This window comes from Tripterygium wilfordii, chromosome 19 (genome assembly GCF_013401445.1).
Source record: "Tripterygium wilfordii isolate XIE 37 chromosome 19, ASM1340144v1, whole genome shotgun sequence".
In the NCBI taxonomy this organism is placed as follows: domain Eukaryota; kingdom Viridiplantae; phylum Streptophyta; class Magnoliopsida; order Celastrales; family Celastraceae; genus Tripterygium; species Tripterygium wilfordii.
This window is the reverse complement of record NC_052250.1, coordinates 13,131,743-13,150,739: the sequence shown is the minus strand read 5'-3', so window position 1 is coordinate 13,150,739 and position 18,997 is coordinate 13,131,743. Positions and strand designations below refer to the sequence as shown.

At 37.3% G+C, this 18,997-nt stretch overlaps 5 protein-coding genes across 6 annotated transcripts; 4 read left to right on the top strand and 1 right to left on the bottom strand.

Moving 5' to 3' along the window:
* The first annotated feature begins 827 nt into the window (after positions 1 to 827).
* On the top strand, positions 828 to 1,866 carry LOC119986264. Its single transcript, XM_038830840.1, has 2 exons — positions 828 to 925; positions 1,057 to 1,866. The coding sequence occupies exons 1-2, from the start codon at positions 869 to 871 to the stop codon at positions 1,660 to 1,662; spliced, it is 663 nt and encodes a 220-aa protein (XP_038686768.1). The 5' UTR covers positions 828 to 868; the 3' UTR covers positions 1,663 to 1,866.
* Positions 1,867 to 1,934: 68 nt separating this feature from the next.
* Positions 1,935 to 5,133, bottom strand: LOC119985396 (probable leucine-rich repeat receptor-like protein kinase At1g35710). Its single transcript, XM_038829697.1, has 4 exons — positions 4,374 to 5,133; positions 3,837 to 4,097; positions 2,866 to 3,738; positions 1,935 to 2,619 (listed from the first exon to the last, which is right to left on the bottom strand). Exons 1-4 carry the CDS (start codon positions 4,795 to 4,797, stop codon positions 2,138 to 2,140), a joined length of 2,040 nt encoding a protein of 679 aa, XP_038685625.1. The 5' UTR covers positions 4,798 to 5,133; the 3' UTR covers positions 1,935 to 2,137.
* A 3,637-nt stretch (positions 5,134 to 8,770) lies between these two features.
* Positions 8,771 to 11,226, top strand: LOC119986026 (40S ribosomal protein S13-like). Its single transcript, XM_038830556.1, has 5 exons — positions 8,771 to 8,924; positions 9,014 to 9,086; positions 9,390 to 9,528; positions 10,090 to 10,276; positions 10,881 to 11,226. The coding sequence occupies exons 1-5, from the start codon at positions 8,902 to 8,904 to the stop codon at positions 10,912 to 10,914; spliced, it is 456 nt and encodes a 151-aa protein (XP_038686484.1). The 5' UTR covers positions 8,771 to 8,901; the 3' UTR covers positions 10,915 to 11,226.
* Positions 11,227 to 11,822: 596 nt separating this feature from the next.
* LOC119986025 (chloride conductance regulatory protein ICln) lies at positions 11,823 to 14,983 on the top strand. Of its 2 annotated transcripts, none has more exons than XM_038830555.1 (7): positions 11,823 to 12,055; positions 12,153 to 12,276; positions 13,363 to 13,477; positions 13,582 to 13,641; positions 13,763 to 13,822; positions 13,921 to 14,015; positions 14,594 to 14,983. In XM_038830555.1, the coding sequence occupies exons 1-7, from the start codon at positions 11,889 to 11,891 to the stop codon at positions 14,681 to 14,683; spliced, it is 711 nt and encodes a 236-aa protein (XP_038686483.1). In that variant the 5' UTR covers positions 11,823 to 11,888; the 3' UTR covers positions 14,684 to 14,983. The 2 variants fall into 2 exon arrangements, with proteins under 2 accessions (XP_038686483.1, XP_038686482.1); XM_038830554.1 differs by having other exon boundaries at positions 13,760 to 13,822.
* Positions 14,984 to 15,469: 486 nt separating this feature from the next.
* On the top strand, positions 15,470 to 18,038 carry LOC119985309 (40S ribosomal protein S20-2-like). The gene is made up of 4 exons (XM_038829569.1): positions 15,470 to 15,606; positions 15,707 to 15,833; positions 16,008 to 16,121; positions 17,665 to 18,038. The coding sequence occupies exons 2-4, from the start codon at positions 15,722 to 15,724 to the stop codon at positions 17,805 to 17,807; spliced, it is 369 nt and encodes a 122-aa protein (XP_038685497.1). The 5' UTR covers positions 15,470 to 15,606; positions 15,707 to 15,721; the 3' UTR covers positions 17,808 to 18,038.
* Positions 18,039 to 18,997: the final 959 nt, after the last annotated feature.

Genomic DNA, 18,997 nt, shown 5'->3' with positions numbered 1-18,997 from the left:
CTAAACCAAAAAAAAAAATAATGTTTATATGATAAAAATTTATGCACATGTGGGTTTGATGGATACGAATTTGCACATATATCCTATATAAAAATGCAAACTTAAATAACGTGGTTCTCAATTTAAAAATAAAAAATTGTTGGGTTGCTGCCACAAGTAACATGGGTCCTTGCTGTGTTTGTCGTTAATTAAGCATCCAAGTCCAAGCAGTTGTTAATCTCCCTTGAAAATGCAAACATGCTTCCTAATCATAATTCATTACAGCTAATTGAAGAATATTTGGGGAATGGAGGTATCCTGACTATTTCAGGCTAATGACAATTAAGTATTACGAGCCATCATTTAAGAATATTAGGTTATTGTCAATCCAGTGTCCAAGAAGTTTCCTAGTACATTTTTTTATATGATTCCTAATCCAACTTACAACATTTTGACATTTTCCTTGTATATTCAACTTTAAATTTATTTTCTTTTGTGGGTTTATTCAAACACCCTAAAATATATTTTCATATCTTTTTTCGGTGATAAATTTGGCAAGAAAATATTTGGTCGATAACATGGCCAAAGGAATTGGAATTCAAGCAATAAAGTCTGTTAATTATATATTCCAAAATAATTTTCGAAATTGGTGCAAAAATAGAAAGAAAAAAAAATAAAGACCATAAATTTGTGATAGTAATGTTGTGCCTATCCCAGTTGGGGTACCTGATTAGATGTTCCAATTGGCTAGTTTTGATTGGACTATCCTGTCAAATCCCCATATCGTGCTCCTATATAAATCCACCACCCCTTAGATCAAGGCCTCAATCATCATTAACAAGCCTGAAAGAACTCTCCTCTCTCATTCAAATCACCAGAAGAGAAAACAATGGCTTGCTGGTCTGCTGAGAATGCCACAAATGCCTACCTCAAAACCCTGAAAATGGTGAGTTCCATACCTTTTGTGCTCTATATGTGACGAATTATATAACTATTTCTATTCCAATTGGTACCCAAATCTCATTTCAATGTAATTCATCAAGATTTTTCTAATCTGGTTATTGTGATCTGATGCAGGGACAAAGGGCAAAAGAGCCAGATGAAGCAGAGTTCATATCGGCTATGGCAGCAGGAAACAATGCACAACTAATGGTGGTAGCATGTGCAAGAGCTGCCGACTCCAACACACTTGCTTTAGTGGACGCAGCACATCAAACTGGAGGCCATGTGGTCTGCGTTCTTCCTGGAATCGAACACTTGCAATCTTCATATAAATCGCTTGGTGCGGATGCATACCATGTTGAGTTTGTCATTGGAGATGCCAAAAATCTACTACCAACCCATTACAGGGAAGCAGAATTTCTACTTATTGACTGTAACCTTGAGAATCATGAAGAAATTCTCAGAGCAGTGCAGACAAGTAGAAGGCGTAATGGTGCGGCTGCTGTCGTGGGGTACAATGCCTTCTGCAAGAATTCGTGGCGATCAAGTGGTTCTGAAACCCAGTTGTTGCCCATAGGAGAAGGGTTGCTGGTGACGAGAATAGCCGCAAACCAGAAGATTGGAGGTGGTGGTTGTGGTTATGGAAGGAGGAGTCATTGGGTTGTCAAAGTAGATGAGTTCACAGGAGAAGAGCATGTGTTCAGAGTTAGATATCCACAAACCAAAGAGATTCAAGCTTAATGCCCATCTCCACCTGGTTAGATTTTTTTTACTTTTCTTCCATGTCCTTGCAAGGGATAAGGAGCATGAATTTTGATTCTATTTTACTCATGGCTTGTAAAGTATTGAGAGATTGATCCTTGCACTCCATTGTTTGGATCAGAAATGTATGAAAAGTCTGCAAATCAATCTGTTCTCCTTTCCTCCCCTTTCTTAACCATAAATCTGTCTAACCAGCACAAATAACCAGGGAGAGACTATTAAAAGAACAAAAGAAAGTGGCAATAGCCTCAGAATTGAAAGAGAGAATCTGATTCATATGTATTCCATTTCCTTAATTGCCACAAGAAATCATTGTTCAACAACATTCAGACAAGGCATAGTCCTCAGCAAGAGGACATGTTAGTTAATAAAACTAAGAATGTCATCGTGGGTTAGTGCGCAGCCCATCCCCAGAATACCAGTTGCTCTGGGAATGGTTGAAGAGTTGTGGAAATTAGAGACAGCTACTACAGTTACCAAGTTCCTGAACAACTGCTTCCATGGATATTCTTTCAATGGGACACTCATGAGTGCAAAGCCAAGCAATTCTTGCAAGCTTAGTTGCTTCATATTCAAAGAACTTTCCGTGGAGGTTTGGGTCAATATAATCTTCGAAGCGACAAGCCTCAGCTCCAAGATTTACTAAGCTTGTGACTTTTCGCTTCCCTGAAAGCACTTGGAAAACAAGCACTCCGAATGCATAAATGTCGCTTTTCTCTGTGAACCGACCAGTATTGGTGTACTCAGGAGCTAGATAACCCATTGCAGCACTGGATTTGAGTTCCGAGAAGATAATGTCATTGGTAAGAAGGTTGTGCAGGCCAGAATCTGAGAGCAACGGGTTGCATCGATGGTCAATAAGCACCTTCTCTGCCGAAATGTTCTGGTGACACAGAGTTGATTTGTTTACTTTATGGCCATGTAAGTATGCAATCCCTGCATAGAAGAAGAAAAGTAAACATTACTAAGATTTTGGAAATACATGTAAGTATGCAATCGTATTAAGATTTTGCGGGCTTAAACATACATACGGTACAACATGTAACAGGAGACTTACATGAGCTTATTGCAGCCTAACTATAAGCTTTACCAAGATTACATACTTACATGATATTTCCACAATTGAAAGATTTAAAGAAATTAGAAATGTCCTCTAGCGGTAAGAAACGGGAAGAAACTCACCTTTAGCGATGCCCTCGACAATAGAAACTCTTGGAGACCATTCGAGAACATGACCATCGCCATCGTTGACATCAAGATAGCGCAGAAAATTCCCATTGGGAGCATAATCATAAATCAGAAAACACTCACCCCGACCCTTAGAACAACAGAATCCCCTCAGCCTCACCAAATTCTCATGCTTCAATGAGGCCAAAATATTCAAACCCTTCAAGAACTCAGCTTCCTCTGATTTGCAGCTACTTTTACTGATGCTCTTAATAGCAACCACAGATCCATCTCTTAGAACTCCCTTATAAGTAGCAGAATAAGTACTCTTACCCAACAAATTCATCTCTGAAAAGTATTGTGTAGCCGTCTCCACCTCATCCAAATTAAACCTGAAGCTCTGAAAGACTTCCTGACCATAGCCACTAATGCTCCTTCCATCAGCTAAGGGGTCCCACCCATTGGAGTACTCGAGGCTGATAAGAGGAGAGCCATTTCTCCTGTAAATACCCTTGGCATGGTCAGTACTAAGACGGCTATCAGGAATATCAAATGAGCTCCCAAGCTTCTGTTTTCTACGACGATACTGGGTGAATGTCAGCATTGCCACAACTGCTAATGCAACAGTTACTACCAATACACCTACGACAATAGATACTTTTCCGGGCTTTGATGGCTTTGAGCATTGAGACTGGTTGCAACGCAATCGTAGATTTGCTGTTTCTGGAATTTCTCTGGTTGGATTGCCAGTCACACCCGGTCCAAAGGGTTCAGGTCTACCAGGATTCAGAGCATTTGAAGCATCACAGGCGTTCAAAGTCATGAACCCTTCTCCACATAATCCTCTATTGTTTTCAAATTGGAATCCCTCATTCAGTCTTTTCAAAGCTGTTTCGGCACAGGAAAAAAAACCATGTTAAATTAGATTCGTTTCTTTCAGAAAAAATAAAGATAACTAGCCATTAGAGAAAGAGAAAGATGATTACCAGGAGGTACATTGCCAGAAAGAGTATTGTTTCGGATGTCTAGAACTTCTAGCAGAGGAGAATCAGCTAGTTTAGTGGGAATGGAACCAAAGAGGTGATTGAAGCTCAAATCTAGCCTCATCAACACACCCAAATCCCCTAAACGAGCTGGGATTGCTCCAGTCAAATTATTCGACTGAAGAGCAAGAACACTGAGCTTCTTCAAAGAACCCAGCTGAGTGGGTATGCTTCCTGTTAACCGGTTATAACAAAGCTGCAAAACTACAAAGAGCAATCCATAAACCCAAAAAGGAAAATTTTCATTTTGACCATGCAAAGAAATCCTCATGAGCAAAAGAACTAAAGATACTAAGCGCATAATATAAAGCCAACATTGAATCACAAGAAAACAATAAATGCAACTACAAAGTAGTAATCTTTGAAGAGGCAAACCCAGTAACATCCCTACAAACTACTCGTTTATGGAAGTAAAACTATCTACAAGGACTAATTAACTGAAATAGTTCATACATTTTCACAAATAATAAGAGTACTAACCTTGCAAACTGCCCATGTTACCAATCTCAGGAGGAATCTCCCCAGAAAGGTTGTTCACGTTCAAATACAAATCAGTAAGTTCGGTCAAGTTGGCGATTTCTCTTGGTACCTCGCCATACAAAGAGTTGTAGTGCAAATACAGCCCAGTTAAGTGCTTGAGTCCTGCAATAGCAGGGGAGACCTTGCCAGAGAGCCCCTTCCCCTGCAGTGAAATGTTGGCCACTTGGCCCTTCTCATCACAGGCTACTCCTTCAAATGAACCATCACATGGGTTGCCATTGATGGTCCAGGAAGAGAGCAACAGGTCTTCTGGGTCCAAAGCTGCTTTCATGACCATGAGTGCTCTCAGTTCGGTGCTTGGACAAACCCATCTTGGGTTTGTGAAGAAGAAGAGAAGAGTGAAAAGTAATAGTCTCAAACCCATCTGTTAGAGATGATACAGACAAGGCTCTTTCTCTTCTCTTAATACAGTTTCGCTGTATTGGTCACGGAAGCAGTTAGTACTTAGTACTGCTCTTTCCCCTTTCACTAGGACAATGAGAAAGAGACAATGTTGCTGCACAGCCGTCTATACAATGCAGCTGCTTCAGTAAGAGAGTGCGCTGCCTGGGAATAACCGGAAAGCGTGAGAGAAGTATGATATGGAGTTATAGGCTTATAGCCGTCCGATTAGGTGACTTTTCAGAAATGAGTGATGGAGATGGGAGTTGGTGGAGCCCCAATGGCATACTATTGGAATTTCTGGTGCAAGGAGAGGAAGGGAAAGACTAGTGCTTGACCACTGACTTGGACTGCAAAAAAAAACTGAGTGGGAGGATAGTTTGTTGGTGAGTGGTTATAATATATGGACTAAGAAAATGATCAACATTCCAACAATTATCTCAGTCGTTGAATTGAATGTACATTATTCGAGTTAATTTATGAATTTTATATTATGCACATTAAATTTTTTGTATACAATTCAATAGTTTAAAACTTTGGATATATGAGATACCAACTATTGTAATCCCTATCATAACAATATACGGGATCAAATCATATTTTATCCAAAGTGAACTCTTCCACTTGCAGTTTATGGTATTAGAATTATTATGTGATGTTATCTTTAAAAAAAATGTGTTATTAATAATTAGCAACTGAAATCATCTATATATTTATATATGTTAAAGATTCCAAAAAAACAAAAAAACCCTCTGGATTTGGTACATGTTTTGAGTTGCTTCGCGGTAGATGCAAGTCCACATGCCACGCAAGTCAACAAATTAACGGCTCCTATCCTATGAGTATGTCTTGTCCAATAATTGGGCCGTGCTACAAGCCCATGCGTGTGCCACGTGTTATTTATCAACTCCTGCTACGGCTGATTAAAAAAAAAAAAAACACTCCTGCTACGGTACTAGCGTCTAACGAGGCGCATGGTACTGCTATACTGTTATTACTGGGTCTGGGCCTCGACACGGATTTCCTAGCATAGATAGCATAGCAAATTCGAATTCAAAAGGCCACAATCTCCTGTATTTACTCACAGTGAGCCTAGACGTAAAATCAGATAATGGACGCGTAAATCGTCTGAGAAACTACATCTTTCTATCAGGGATGACAAAAAATCATTCCCGAATTGGATAACGTCACGTTTTGTGAAATATTTAGATGTCTAAACCATAATCTGATTGGATTTCAGACATATTAATTTAAATCGGGACAATAACCTAATTCGGGTTAACATCCAAATAAGTAAACCGAACAACATTTCTATATTTGGACCTTGACTAGATTTTAAACCGGACAAAAATTTTATATTTAAACCCTAATTTCAAACATATAACTTATGTATAAACTTGATTTAATCTGACTCGAACAAATTCGATCATCAATATCGGATACAATTTTATCACCTACTCAACCCCTACTTTCTACGAAGCCATCAACCAGATGTAGATAGATATTATAGTTTCGACTACATCTGATGACATGGAATTCAAAATAAGTGCGTATTTAAGACAATTATCGATTGATTCTTTTATATGCGGCTCAGTAAGGCTTGTTGGGCGTGTCAGAATTGTCTGACCCCATGACCTCCAATAATACTGTTCTTTAATTTCTCCTGCTTTAGCTTTTAAATGTCCTGTTCGTTTGTATGTTTTCAAAATGCTAGATTTTTTCTCCTTGTTCAGTTGTTTGCCATTTGTATCCATATCAGTGATGGTATCGTTACAAACTTACAATGGTATCTCACACATCACAATGGCTATATACCCTACAAGAGACAGATGTAGAGAATCACGAGTAGATCATATGATACTTATGTGTATGATATCTCATAAAGGTCTTGAATTTGAGTATCTCCATCTCCATCTCCTTCTCCTGTGATTAAAAAAAGATGAAGAAAAAGTGAAAAACTAAACCTTTTGTTATGAACGTATGTAAATGATTCCCAGATGGATGGAATATATAGGGTTCCACAAATCTACTTAATTAATTGGCTGTAATTCATTAAATTAATTTAAGGATTATCATATCTCAATCACTAGAAGAAAAAAAAAAGGTTTTATTTTTTTAATATGCATGCTACGTACTCCTTTTTAGGCATGAAAAGATCTTGGTCTTCTCTTCTCTGCTTCACTGCTATCCATGATGTAGTGTAGACACAGCCATGCATGCTGTGTATTGTGTTTGGTGCTGTGGCAAAATTTTATTTATTGGGAAAGTGACCGAAAGAGACTTGGTCCAATAATTACTATTCTATCTGTCAAGTGCTTCGGAGGATATGTTCTTTGCCTGCATCTTTTTGAAACACTTTTCTTCCCGAAATTCCTTTGTCAGTGAGACGAGGCATCTCTTTATTAATTTTGACAAAAAAATATCTTGCATGGGTGCCCACAATAGCAATTTATTTGTTCATCCATTGTCAGTTTTGAGACTCAACACTCGTACGATTTTATCTTTAAAATGATCATCTATAATTGAGAGGTGTTAAATCTTAATTTACAAAGTACTTTGCTTTCCCTCAACATTTCGATCTATAATTTGATAATTCCCCTATTGCGTCTCATAATAATCGAGAGCTGCCCAGCTGCGGGTTCTTTTGAGAATGCTTTAAATCAACATCAAATTAAAGGGGAGAATGCTTAAAACAACATCAAATTGAAGGGGAGGGATATATAGATATGAAAAAGTGGGGCAGAGGCCAGGTGATTTGCCAGGACACTAGCAAGGGAAAAAGATTAATTTGAAAAAGGTAGTTGAGTGGTTATGGAGTATAAAGTGGTAAAAAGTTGTAAATGACATGTCTTTGGCCTCACTCGATCGGTCCATGTAAAGTAAAAGTAGATTCCTTCTTTTTTTTCAGTCTAAGAAATTAGTCGAAGCCCTAACCCCCAATAACGACACACTCATTAATTTTTAAAAATATATAGTTTGGACTGTTGGAGCAGACAACAACAAATAATTATCACACCAATTTTAACATCATTCCATAATCATTTACTAAAGGAGTGTGTTACAGCAACGTATGGAATTTTTTGTTAACTTGCATGGAAAGCTTATAATGAAAATATGCCCCATTGAATTACTTTATACCTAGCTTTACATCCTTTTGTCTTGGCCCTCACATCTTTTCGTTGGGCCTTTGTTTCTTGCATGACTACGCACTTGCTGCCTGCATGCCAAGGAGGTGAGGTGAGGTGAGGTGAGGTGAGGTGATACCCGGTAAGCATTTTCTCTACCATATGAGAGGGGGTGTAAACAGCTGTTACAATAACTGACCCTTCGATCGATTAACCAGATTCAGTTTGATTTTTCGAGTAATTTTTTACTGCCCTTATATTTATTTATTTTTTGGAAAATCAAAAGACAACCCACTTGTGTCTGCATCATTTTTTTCACATTTAGGTTGGATTAGATTAGCCTACTTTTCTGTATGCTGCTTTCTTCATCATCCCACTATTATGACCATTATGAAAGAAAGTGGACCAGACCCAAAGCGTGACTGGGCCATTTAATTACGTGATTTTACCCACACCATTGGAGCTGAGCTGCGACTAAATATGGTGGGCTCAATCGCAGGACGGAAGCTCCTTCTCATGAGTCATGACTCATGACAGCTCTACGCTCTAGTGGAGCAATCAATTACAGAGGACCCCCTAGCTTTTACGATTCGGATTGAGATGTGCATGAACAAATGACTGTCGGCCTTGAAAGGTTAGGTGAGGGCCTAAAGCCCACATTAATAGAATCAGGACAGCTGCTTTTGCCATCTAATGAAAGTAAATTTCTTATGGGCCAGAGTTTTTGGGCCTAATGGGCCTTTAGTGATAACTTGGAATTCATACTCTAGTTCAGAAAAAGCCTTGACCTAATATTGGGCTCAAGGTCGTCGATAGGCCCAATCTACGAACTATAATCCAGTTACGTCGTGTTACGCCTGCGTTCGTACAAATACCCGAACCCACGAAAGTTAGGGTTTGCAGCTCTTGCAGAAAAACCTTAAGCAGAGAGTTCGGAGAGTTCAGCTTCCGTTGCCGTCGCCATGGGTCGTATGCATAGTCGAGGGTCTCTTTCTATTCTTTCATTCGATTTTTTCTTATTATACGTAGGAATATGTGCACAAGATCTGATATGGTGTAAAACTCTGCTTGCAGTAAGGGTATTTCCGCTTCAGCTTTGCCGTATAAGAGAACTCCACCAAGTTGGCTCAAAGTTTCCGCACAAGATGTAAGTAATGGCCCCAACTTTCTCCTGCTGTTTCAATAAATTGGAGAGAATAAACCAATGTAAAGCAGAGCAAATTCTTCGGAATTCTGTTTGGTTGGTTCTTCCAGTTAATTAGTCGTGATCTACGATCAATGTCACCAGGACAAGAGAATTTTCGTCTTCTGGTTGGAACAGATTGTTATAAAATTTTCAGCTGTAAAATTTATCTCGCATGTGCTATGTTTCTGTACATCCTCTCAGATTTGGAACTCTTTGTGAAATTTGTTGCCTCGCATTATGAATGCAATTCGATTGATGCTGTAGGTCGATGAGAACATTTGCAAGTTTGCGAAGAAGGGTCTGACTCCATCTCAGATTGGTGTTATTCTTCGTGACTCTCACGGTATTGCTCAGGTCAAGACCGTTACTGGGAACAAGATCCTGCGTATCCTCAAGGCTAACGGTGAGGTTTTGGTTCATATCTTTAGGTATGTTTTTAGATTATAGATGCTGCAGAGGAATTTAAGTGTGAACCATGCCAGTGGTGTTTTTATCTATTTTTTGAATGTATATCTGGTGAACCGTTTATAGGTTCGCATAGTTTAGTTCAGTTGAAACAAGCAGAGGATTTAGCTTTGTTTGTATTCTAGGAAATTTGGGTTGAAGGGGCAGAAACTGAGTGGTGGACATTGCTGGAAGGTATAAATTAGTATGGAGCTCTGTTTTTTTTTCTGGGTATTTACTAGTAGTAAAAACTTTATTATTATCAAAGCCAAATTGAATTTGGGAATGGCTTATTAGTTTTTGTTGAATCTGGTTCTTCTGAAATAAAAGTCAAGATCCGAATTACCAGACTTCATTTTCTCATGTAAAGTGTGCTTTGAATTCAAATTTTGAACTCTATATTTGTTTCTCTTAGTATGTGGTGTTTAGGTGTATTACAACCAACGCTTGCCTTTTCCAGTTTGTTTTTATTTTTTTCTTTCTAATTTACTGATGGTATTGTTGAGATTGTTTTGGCTAGGTCTTGCCCCTGAAATTCCTGAGGATTTATACCACCTTATCAAAAAAGCTGTTGCGATAAGGAAGCATCTGGAGAGGAATAGGAAGGATAAGGATTCTAAGTTCCGATTGATCCTTGTTGAGAGTAGAATTCACAGGCTTGCTCGCTACTACAAGAAAACGAAGAAGCTTCCTCCCGTCTGGAAATAGTAAGACCTTTTTAAATTTTTTTTTTTATAGTTTATGCATAATTTTTGTAGATTACTTATAGTAGCATTACACATGCTTAATTGTAAATGCACGATTTCATTCTATATCCTTGTTCGGTGTGTGCTTATATATGGGGGTTAATCCTTCTTTGTATGGAAGTGTGCCATGTTAGCTAAGAGCTTATAGTTCGTGTCTTGTACTTAGATACCGTATTAGGGTTTTGTGTGGAGATTTTAAAGTATTTCTGCGGAAAATTATGTTGGGAAGTGATTTCAAGTGAAAGTGCCTATCCTTCTGTTCCCTTGACATACAAGCTAAGGCAATAGGAAATGCTCAATTCAGGTTTGTTATTAAGCAATTTCCTTTTCCAAGCTGTGCCTTCTGTGATTTTCCTATTTCTCTATTGGCAAAGTCATTTTATCTACGAGTGCACAGTTAGTCTCAAAGTCCTAGAACCTTTTTTCGTTGCTTTTGTTATATTCCATGCTCTTTTTCCTATATATATATATTGGTATATTCCATGTACAAATAATCATATATTCTTAAAGGCTTTTCTTCTTGCCATTTCATTTATTGTTACTAACTTCGTTTTTGGTTTTTCAGTGAATCTACCACCGCCAGCACTCTCGTGGCTTAAGTTATTTATTGGACTTGGCAAAAATTTTGCAAGATTTTGAGCTGAACGAGTATTTGGAAATTGGAATGAGCAAGTTGTTCACTTGTTTGGGTTCTTGTTCTGATTCCCTTTTAAGTTTTTTTTCCCTTCTTTTGCTGGTGTGTTGGAGAAATGGCTTTGAACTGTTTGGCTCGTGATAGATATTTGTTCAAGTTTCTAGTATTGTGATTGACTATTGAAGTAAATGTTAAAAGTAACTGTGTGTGTTGGAACTTTTGAAAACCCGCTCTCCATAACTTGTTTTATATCAATCTTAGCTATTCGTTCAAGTGATTCATTCATGTCATCCGACACGAGATCCTTCATGCTTTACTCTTGGAGATTTATACAAACTTGAAGGAGCCACGACCTTACTCCTTGTAGACCTAGAAGAGTCCATGGCGCTGTAAAGAATTTGTCAACTCGGGGCAGTGTGATTGCTGTGGACCATAGATCTTGTAGACGTACAACTGTATATGGCGGTGTAAAGAATTTGTCCAATCGGTGCCCGGTGACAGAGGTGAACCTGCAATGTAATAAATGTCGAGTAATGTTTTTGACTACTGATTCTAGAGGCAAATTCCAAGTATTTCCAGCTTTTTTGGCCTAATGTTCATTATGGGTTTTTATACTACCAATACCCTCAATTAATTAATTTTGGGCTATTACTCGAGGTGGTTTAGTTGAATGGGTTAAATATGTGTTCAAAAATCAATCATGAAACATATTTTTGAACGATATTTAAAAAATTAATAATAATTTTGGGCTAAAACGTATAAGTTATAGCTTATAGCTACCGGGTAAAAACTTTGCCGCTTTATCTTCGTGGGCTTTACCGAAACTAGCCCACGCCATAAACCCCTTATTAAAACCCTAGGGGTGGAAACCCAAAACAAACAGAAGGACGGTTGAGGAGAACAGAGATTTGGTTTGGTGTTTTGACTTCAGAGAGAAAAATGGTGGTAGGGCTTAGACATTTCACTGACAGAGATGGTGGCGGTGCCGGAGAGCCGGTGTTGGACGCCGGAAGCGGCGAGGAGCTCATGCATGTCCAGCCCGGTGTTTCTATTGCCCTCGCCAATCGTCCTCCGGAGTCACCTGGCACACTTTATATCTCCACTAAGTATTGCCTTTCTTTCATCTCACGCCTCTGCTTGGCTTGAAGTAATTCTGGCGACGACGTAATTGAAGTTTCTGTTGTTTATACTTTTGTTTTGCAGGCAAGTGATGTGGTTGAGCGATGTGGACAGGGCGAAAGGTTATGCCGTTGATTTCTTATCTCTTTCTCTACATGCGATATCAAGAGATCCAGAGGCTTACTCTTCGCCTTGTATATATACTCAGGTCTCAGTTCCATATACACAGCTTTGATTGTTTAGAAATTATCAGTTAATCATGCTTGTAGCAATAAAAAAAATTTCAGGTTTGATTTCGTTGAATTTGATTTTGAATTGAATGTTAACTAGCTGAAAACTCCTCGCTGGTACTAGATTATATTGCTTATTTTTAAATAATTATGCCTGTTTGGAAATAGGATACAAGTTCTATTTAGGATGGCTCACTGAAGCGCACGGAAAATCTTACATTGTGATTTCAAAGTTTGATTTGTTGGCGTTTTTGGGATTCACTGGATTTAAACACGCACACATAATTATGATTTTGAAGGTTCCGGTGAAAGGAATCTAATACACAATTTAGTTTGTTTATGATAATGAAACTATAACCTGAAGTTGACAATCTTATACCTTGGCAAGCATTTGGCTCTATACTTTTACTTTAAAACATTTGTATTAGTTTATTTATTTTCAACTAAGCTATATCTAGGTTTATTTATGTCCTTAAAATAACGTGGTGAATCATTGCAAAGATTCAATTTATCCAGAGGCCACATTTTTGGGGTACATCAACATCTAAGTAGGCAAGGGAACTAATTTTATACTTCCCTTTAAAAGTTTATGATTTATATGGAACCACTAAACTAGAAAAAAGGTAATCGAAGGCCGTTAGGAGAGATTTATGGACATTAGTTGAGGATCCCAAGTGATTTCTTAATTCAATTAAAGAACAACAATATTGTTCTCTTGTTGACTCCTGAATTGCATTAATACTTTGAATATTCCACTTTTGATTGCCAGTATGTGTACAACATTTTCCACCATGTTCCATTTTGCAAGTCAGCTCCCATGGGCAGTTAATAATTTCAACATCTCTTCTTTATTGCAGTCCTATAAGGTGGTTTTATTTTATGTCCTCTATGAACTATGAAGTGACATAATTTCATATCTTACATATAATATATCAATGCATCTAACTTACACTTTTTAAGGCAGTTTGGCTCCTCCTGGCCTGTCTGTTTTTTACCATTCTTAGATTACCACACCTTTACTTATGGTGCACGGAATATTCTAATTAATCTTGTCTTGTTTGAAGATTGAGACTGAAGCTGATGAAGATGAGTCTGAGGGCTCCGATGCAGAAGGTGATCAAATTTTCGACTTAACAAAGATCACAGAGATGAGACTCATTCCTACAGACCCAAGCCAATGTAATTTCTCCCATCTTCTTCCACATTTGCGGTTATTTAATAGTGGCATGTTGCTTCTTGTTTGATGGGTTGGTCATTGTTGATTTTTATTTCCTGTGTGGCAGTGGATACGTTGTTTCAGATATTCTGCGAGTGTGCTGAGCTGAATCCTGAACCCATTGAAGGTGGGTCGTGGTTTCCTGTATTAATATAATTGAGTCCTCACTTGTGTTCTTGATGTTGTATTACTATGTCATTTCATTAACTGAAATCTCTTACCTTTTTGATTGATTTCTTTTTCAGAAGAAGATGGAGAAGAACATAATTGGGTTTTTAATGCTGATCAGATAGAAAATCAGGATGCAGGTAACTGTTAACTAAAAATAGTACATAAAGAAATATACATATTCGGTTTGATGCCTTGTGACAAGTGATACTTCTAATTACCACATTGGTTGCTCCAGAGGGTGAAGATTCTGAATGGAATTTCTCCCACAATCCAACAAATACAATTGGGCATTCAAATGGGAATCATGATTTAGCCCAATCAGTACTTGAGGTAGGCCTGAATATGTATTTCCAGTTAATTTCTCCCACTGTATGTATCTTGTTGTATTGTATGGACATTCCTCATTAGTTTTTTCTGTTTTCTTTTGAAGTATTTTGATGATTGTGAATAATGGAGAATAGTTTTCAGGACTTGATTTTTTATGTTCATTGGCTTGTTAAGGATATCGAAAGTTATTAGGAAAAAGATAGTGATAGGATTATAGGTATAATAAGGAAATATCATAATCACTAATATGGAGTCTGTTTGCAATACGAGTCATTTCCATATTTGCATCCAGGTCTAGGGAGAAAGAAAGGGGAGTCGGGGGTTTTGTCATCTCAAGGCATTTTTTCCCAGTTGTTTAGGATGTTGGTGATGATTTCATTGCATTTTTCAAGTCGACTTGTGCATAAGAGAAGGAGAATTATATTGTTATTGACTATTGGTTTCCCAGCAAATACCCCATGACATTTTGTAGTGTTTTGCTGCTTAATTACTGCTTTTGCTTGGTCATAACTTGTATAGCTCCCCTCACTCCTCGAAAGTGTATATGGTGATAATAAATGATCTTCTTTCAATAAATACAGCTTCAGATAAATGATCAACGCTTTGAGGATGCAGAAGAGATGGAACATGAGAGTCACAGGAGCAACGATGAGCGCTCCCCTTCAGCGTAATCCATGGGTGGTGATTGATGAAGCAAGCATACTGTCACTAATGACTTCGCAGCTTGCCTTTATATCTGCTTTCTTGTCCCGGGCTTGGTACTTCTTGTGGTGTGAATTGTTTGTAGCTCTTGGAATATTCATTGTTGAAAGTGTGGAAAGATAAGTTGCTCTTTGGAAGTAACTTAAGTCTTTGTTGTGATGCAAAATAACTCTGCCCTCGGCAAATATCTCCTGTTTTGTGTGCAAACTGCAGACCTGCCGGCACTAATCCTATATGAGTTCATAAAATTTGAGCACTTTTGAGTCTGTAATCTCGTTTGGGTTAAATTTGCTGAGAATATCACTGTCACAGACTCTGCTACTTTGGGTTAAATTTGCTGAGTATATCACTGTCACGGACGCTGCTACTCTACAATTTGTCTTAATTTAATGCTCCAAGGCGTTTGAAAGTAAAATAGATCATCATTGTTGGTGCATCAGCATCCTCCGGACCGTATACCAACAAGAGGTAATCAACTGGGAGCTAATCAATGGGTTAGACATGTGTCCAAGTTAGATGTCAATAAGAAATATATTTCTTAAATGATTTTTTAAAAAATGGGGTTTCAAACATTTTATGAGCAAAAACCAATGGAAATTGCGTATCATGAACCTCTTTTTTTACATGAATATTATTTGCACCCTATTTTTTATTAAGTATGTCCCACTTTAATGTATTTTTAAAGGGTTAATGGGGTGAACTTAGTAAAAAATGGATTACAAATAATGTTGATAATCTTTTATTTGGCGGCTTCACTCGCCCAAAAATTTTGATGGGCTTTGAGATTTGTCATAGAGCCGAAAGACAAGTAACCTTTGGGGTCCTTTGGCGGAGAGGGGAAGCGAGCTTTGTGGTAGGAAGGTAGCGGAGCAGAGGCCGTTCCCACCTCCAGGTTTGTAAATTAGAAACTAGATGTGAATACGAAGTATGTAGGTTTGTATCTGAGAATTTCGATGCCTATGTTAAGGATTTGATGATCTTTTCTGGTTCAGGTAAGCAGAGTAGAAATGGCCTATGCAGCGATGAAACCTACCAAGCCTGGGTTGGAGGAAACCCAGGAGCAAATTCATAAGATTAGGATCACTCTCTCTTCAAAGAACGTAAAGAATCTTGAAAAAGGTTTTTCACTTTCTTTTCGTTGTTTTTTTTTTCCTTTCTCTCTGTGTAAATGGTTTCTGGTCTGAAGTGAGTTTGGTTCGCGATAATGTTTTATCGTTTCAAATCGAAGTTTCACAATGGCGATATTGTCTTTTATGGCTAATTGTTTGATGATTTCTGTTTGATTTTCTTCAGTATGCTTGGATTTAGTCCGTGGTGCGAAGGACAAGCGGCTGAGGGTTAAGGGACCAGTGAGGATGCCCACTAAGGTTCTTCACATCATCACCAGAAAGTCTCCTTGCGGTGAAGGTATTCAATGTCCCAGAAGAAATTTCCTTCTTGGTTTCAGTTAGTGAAGTCTTAGAATATGTGATGCCATGTTCTTATTGATTTAATCTATTATGATCATTTGTTTTAAAATTCTGGATTCTATCATGTACATTGCATGTATTGAAGGGAGCTCAAATTTGATGGTGCTCTTGTATGAAATTTGCGTATGTTTAATGTTGTATTAGTTTTAGCTGGTTCAATTTTTTTTCCTGTAAAGAATTTTATCGTACAGGGAGGGTATGAAGAAGCTATCCTCATCTGTGTCTTGAGCTTTGATTCTTATGAATATTTATTCTTTACTATTTTCATAATCAAATTATGAGATTCTTCGTGGATTCTTTGTTTTTAGAAAATGCACTTTTCTTCAGTGGAAATGATATTTAAAAGTAACTTTGGTGAATTGCTCAATATGTAAACGGAAATGTGCATGTAACTTTTGAAAATGGTACAAATTTGTTTTCTATAGAGCACCTGAATTACATTATTAGTCATCGAATACATTTAATGTACTGTTGTGCAGAACATATGCGCCTAATTCCTTGGTATCTCAAAACACAGAATCATTGCACAGAGATTAAAAACCTAGGTACCATCTACTAGTAATTAACAGATTTTTGAGAAAGTTGGACAAGTATGTTACTCTGTTGGTTTATCATGTACGTGTTCTTAATGACAAAAGGAAATGATATTTCTCCAAGTAACAGTTTATATTTTGTGTTAAAATTGCTGTTTCTGAGAGTGTCAACCTTGTAGTCGTGTTCATTTTCGAACATTTGATTACCTGGATTCATCATCCTCAATGTTACAGTGGTTCCTTATTTTATTGCTTAATCTCTTGAACTCATTTCGGTCTATCTTTTCTCTAATAACGTTTTATAGTAATACGGAATATATTTGTTAGTGGTTTTAATAGGTGGGTAAGATATAGTATTTTGCTTGATGAAACTTCTTTATCTTTAGGGCTTTACCGTCTTGTAGTCTCACTCTTTGTTGCTTTTTATTTCTGTTAACTCATTTAATTATTTGATTATGAGGATTAGAGTTGAAAAGCTTCCCTAGGATTATAATTTGGAACTCATATAACAATAGTAGAATCCTGTCTTACATACGTTTGTTATAAGTACTTCACGTGTGATCATTTGGTCTTACAATTGTTGAAGAATTGTATATTGTATTTTCTTTAATTTGCATTTTCTGTTAGTGTTATAAGATGTATGATTGTTGAAGTGAAACTTGATTTTGGCTACGGATGTCTCATGCTTTTGCATGTTCTCCCCTCTTCCCTATACATGCTTAAGTAGTCATGCTCTATTCTCCTTTGCTTGAGACATGTTATTTCATTGCGTGCTGTTATTTTTGTATTATACTTGTTCCAACCCTTTTCACTATTAGGTGCTATCAATTGTTCTGTTCGCGGACTGGTTTATGCATGTTACTATGTTAGCCTTGAGTAGACTGGTAATTATGACAATGATTAGGATAGTGAACTGACATCTCCATTTGTTATCTTTTGTTTATGCAGGGACCAACACATGGGATCGCTTTGAACTTCGTGTTCACAAGCGAGTGATTGACCTGTTCAGTTCTCCAGATGTTGTCAAGCAGATCACTTCTATTACCATTGAACCTGGTGTCGAGGTTGAAGTCACCATTGCAGATTCTTAAAATGTTCGCACCTTTTGAATTTTGGCTCTACTTTTTGGCTTAAGAACACATGTTTCAAGCCTTTAGGCTTCAAAATGGCAATTTTTGGAAATTTATTGTTGGAGACGGAGTTCATTTTAGGTTACTTATCTTCCTTGAACTGAGGATTAGACATTTTACTATTATACTTCATCTTAAATATTGTAAGAAATGAGATGTGTTTTTTGAAAAAAGTTACCACTTCGATGTTCAGATGATTTGTGTTCAAAAAATGTGTCTCTCTTCTTTCGAAACATGGGTTATGGCTTCTTTCGGTTCTTTATTGTTCTCGACTAGTTCTAGTTGTGTCTTGAGTCATTCATGTCGATATACTGATATTTTGTGAACTGCAGGATGGGCGTGGCGTACTGTTTGGCCAAGCAGTGTTGGTCTATAGAACTTGAAGAATTCGGTGAATAGACATGTTTGGTTGTTTAGAAAATAAGAGAGTGACGAAATGAATGATAGAGATGTAACGACATAAGCTGCAGTCGTTACTGGCTAGTGTCTATATTTCAATCAGGGGTGGCAAAATTTTGCAAGATCTTGATGACTGTATTTATCCAATTTGGATTAAATCAAAGTACAATGCTAGAGATCTCTAAAATTTGACATTTAAAAGTTTCTCAAATTTATGTGGTATTAAGATAATCATTGATTAAAAATACATGTGTAAAGTTCACTTCATATTTAACACTCCACATTACATTAAATAGGGGTCTTTTGGAGGTCATTTTTTTGGTCTTAAGCATTATCCTAAATCAAATTTGAACATTTGTTATGTCTGAAATTCAGATTCAAACTTCAAACACGAATTTTTTGTCTAATTTAAAACTGAGTCTGAATTTAAATAAATTAATCTTATCCGGTTTATTTGTCTCTATCCTAATCTAAATTTGGTTATTGTTCAGTTGATTTGTTTGAGTTTAAATCAATCTAGCTTTTATGACATTAAATATGTTCAAAATTCAATTTGAATTAAGGTTTGACATATAAATATTCCGCAAATTAGTAAATACATTCAAAACATTTAAGGTTTGACACCAATCACCCAGATCGAGCCTCTAGAAATTGCATGGCAAACAGACTGGCAGTAGGACCTACCTCCGCCTCAAAAATTGGCAAATAGAACACCGGCGTGGATTCAACGCGCAGAATGGGCCGAAAGCACT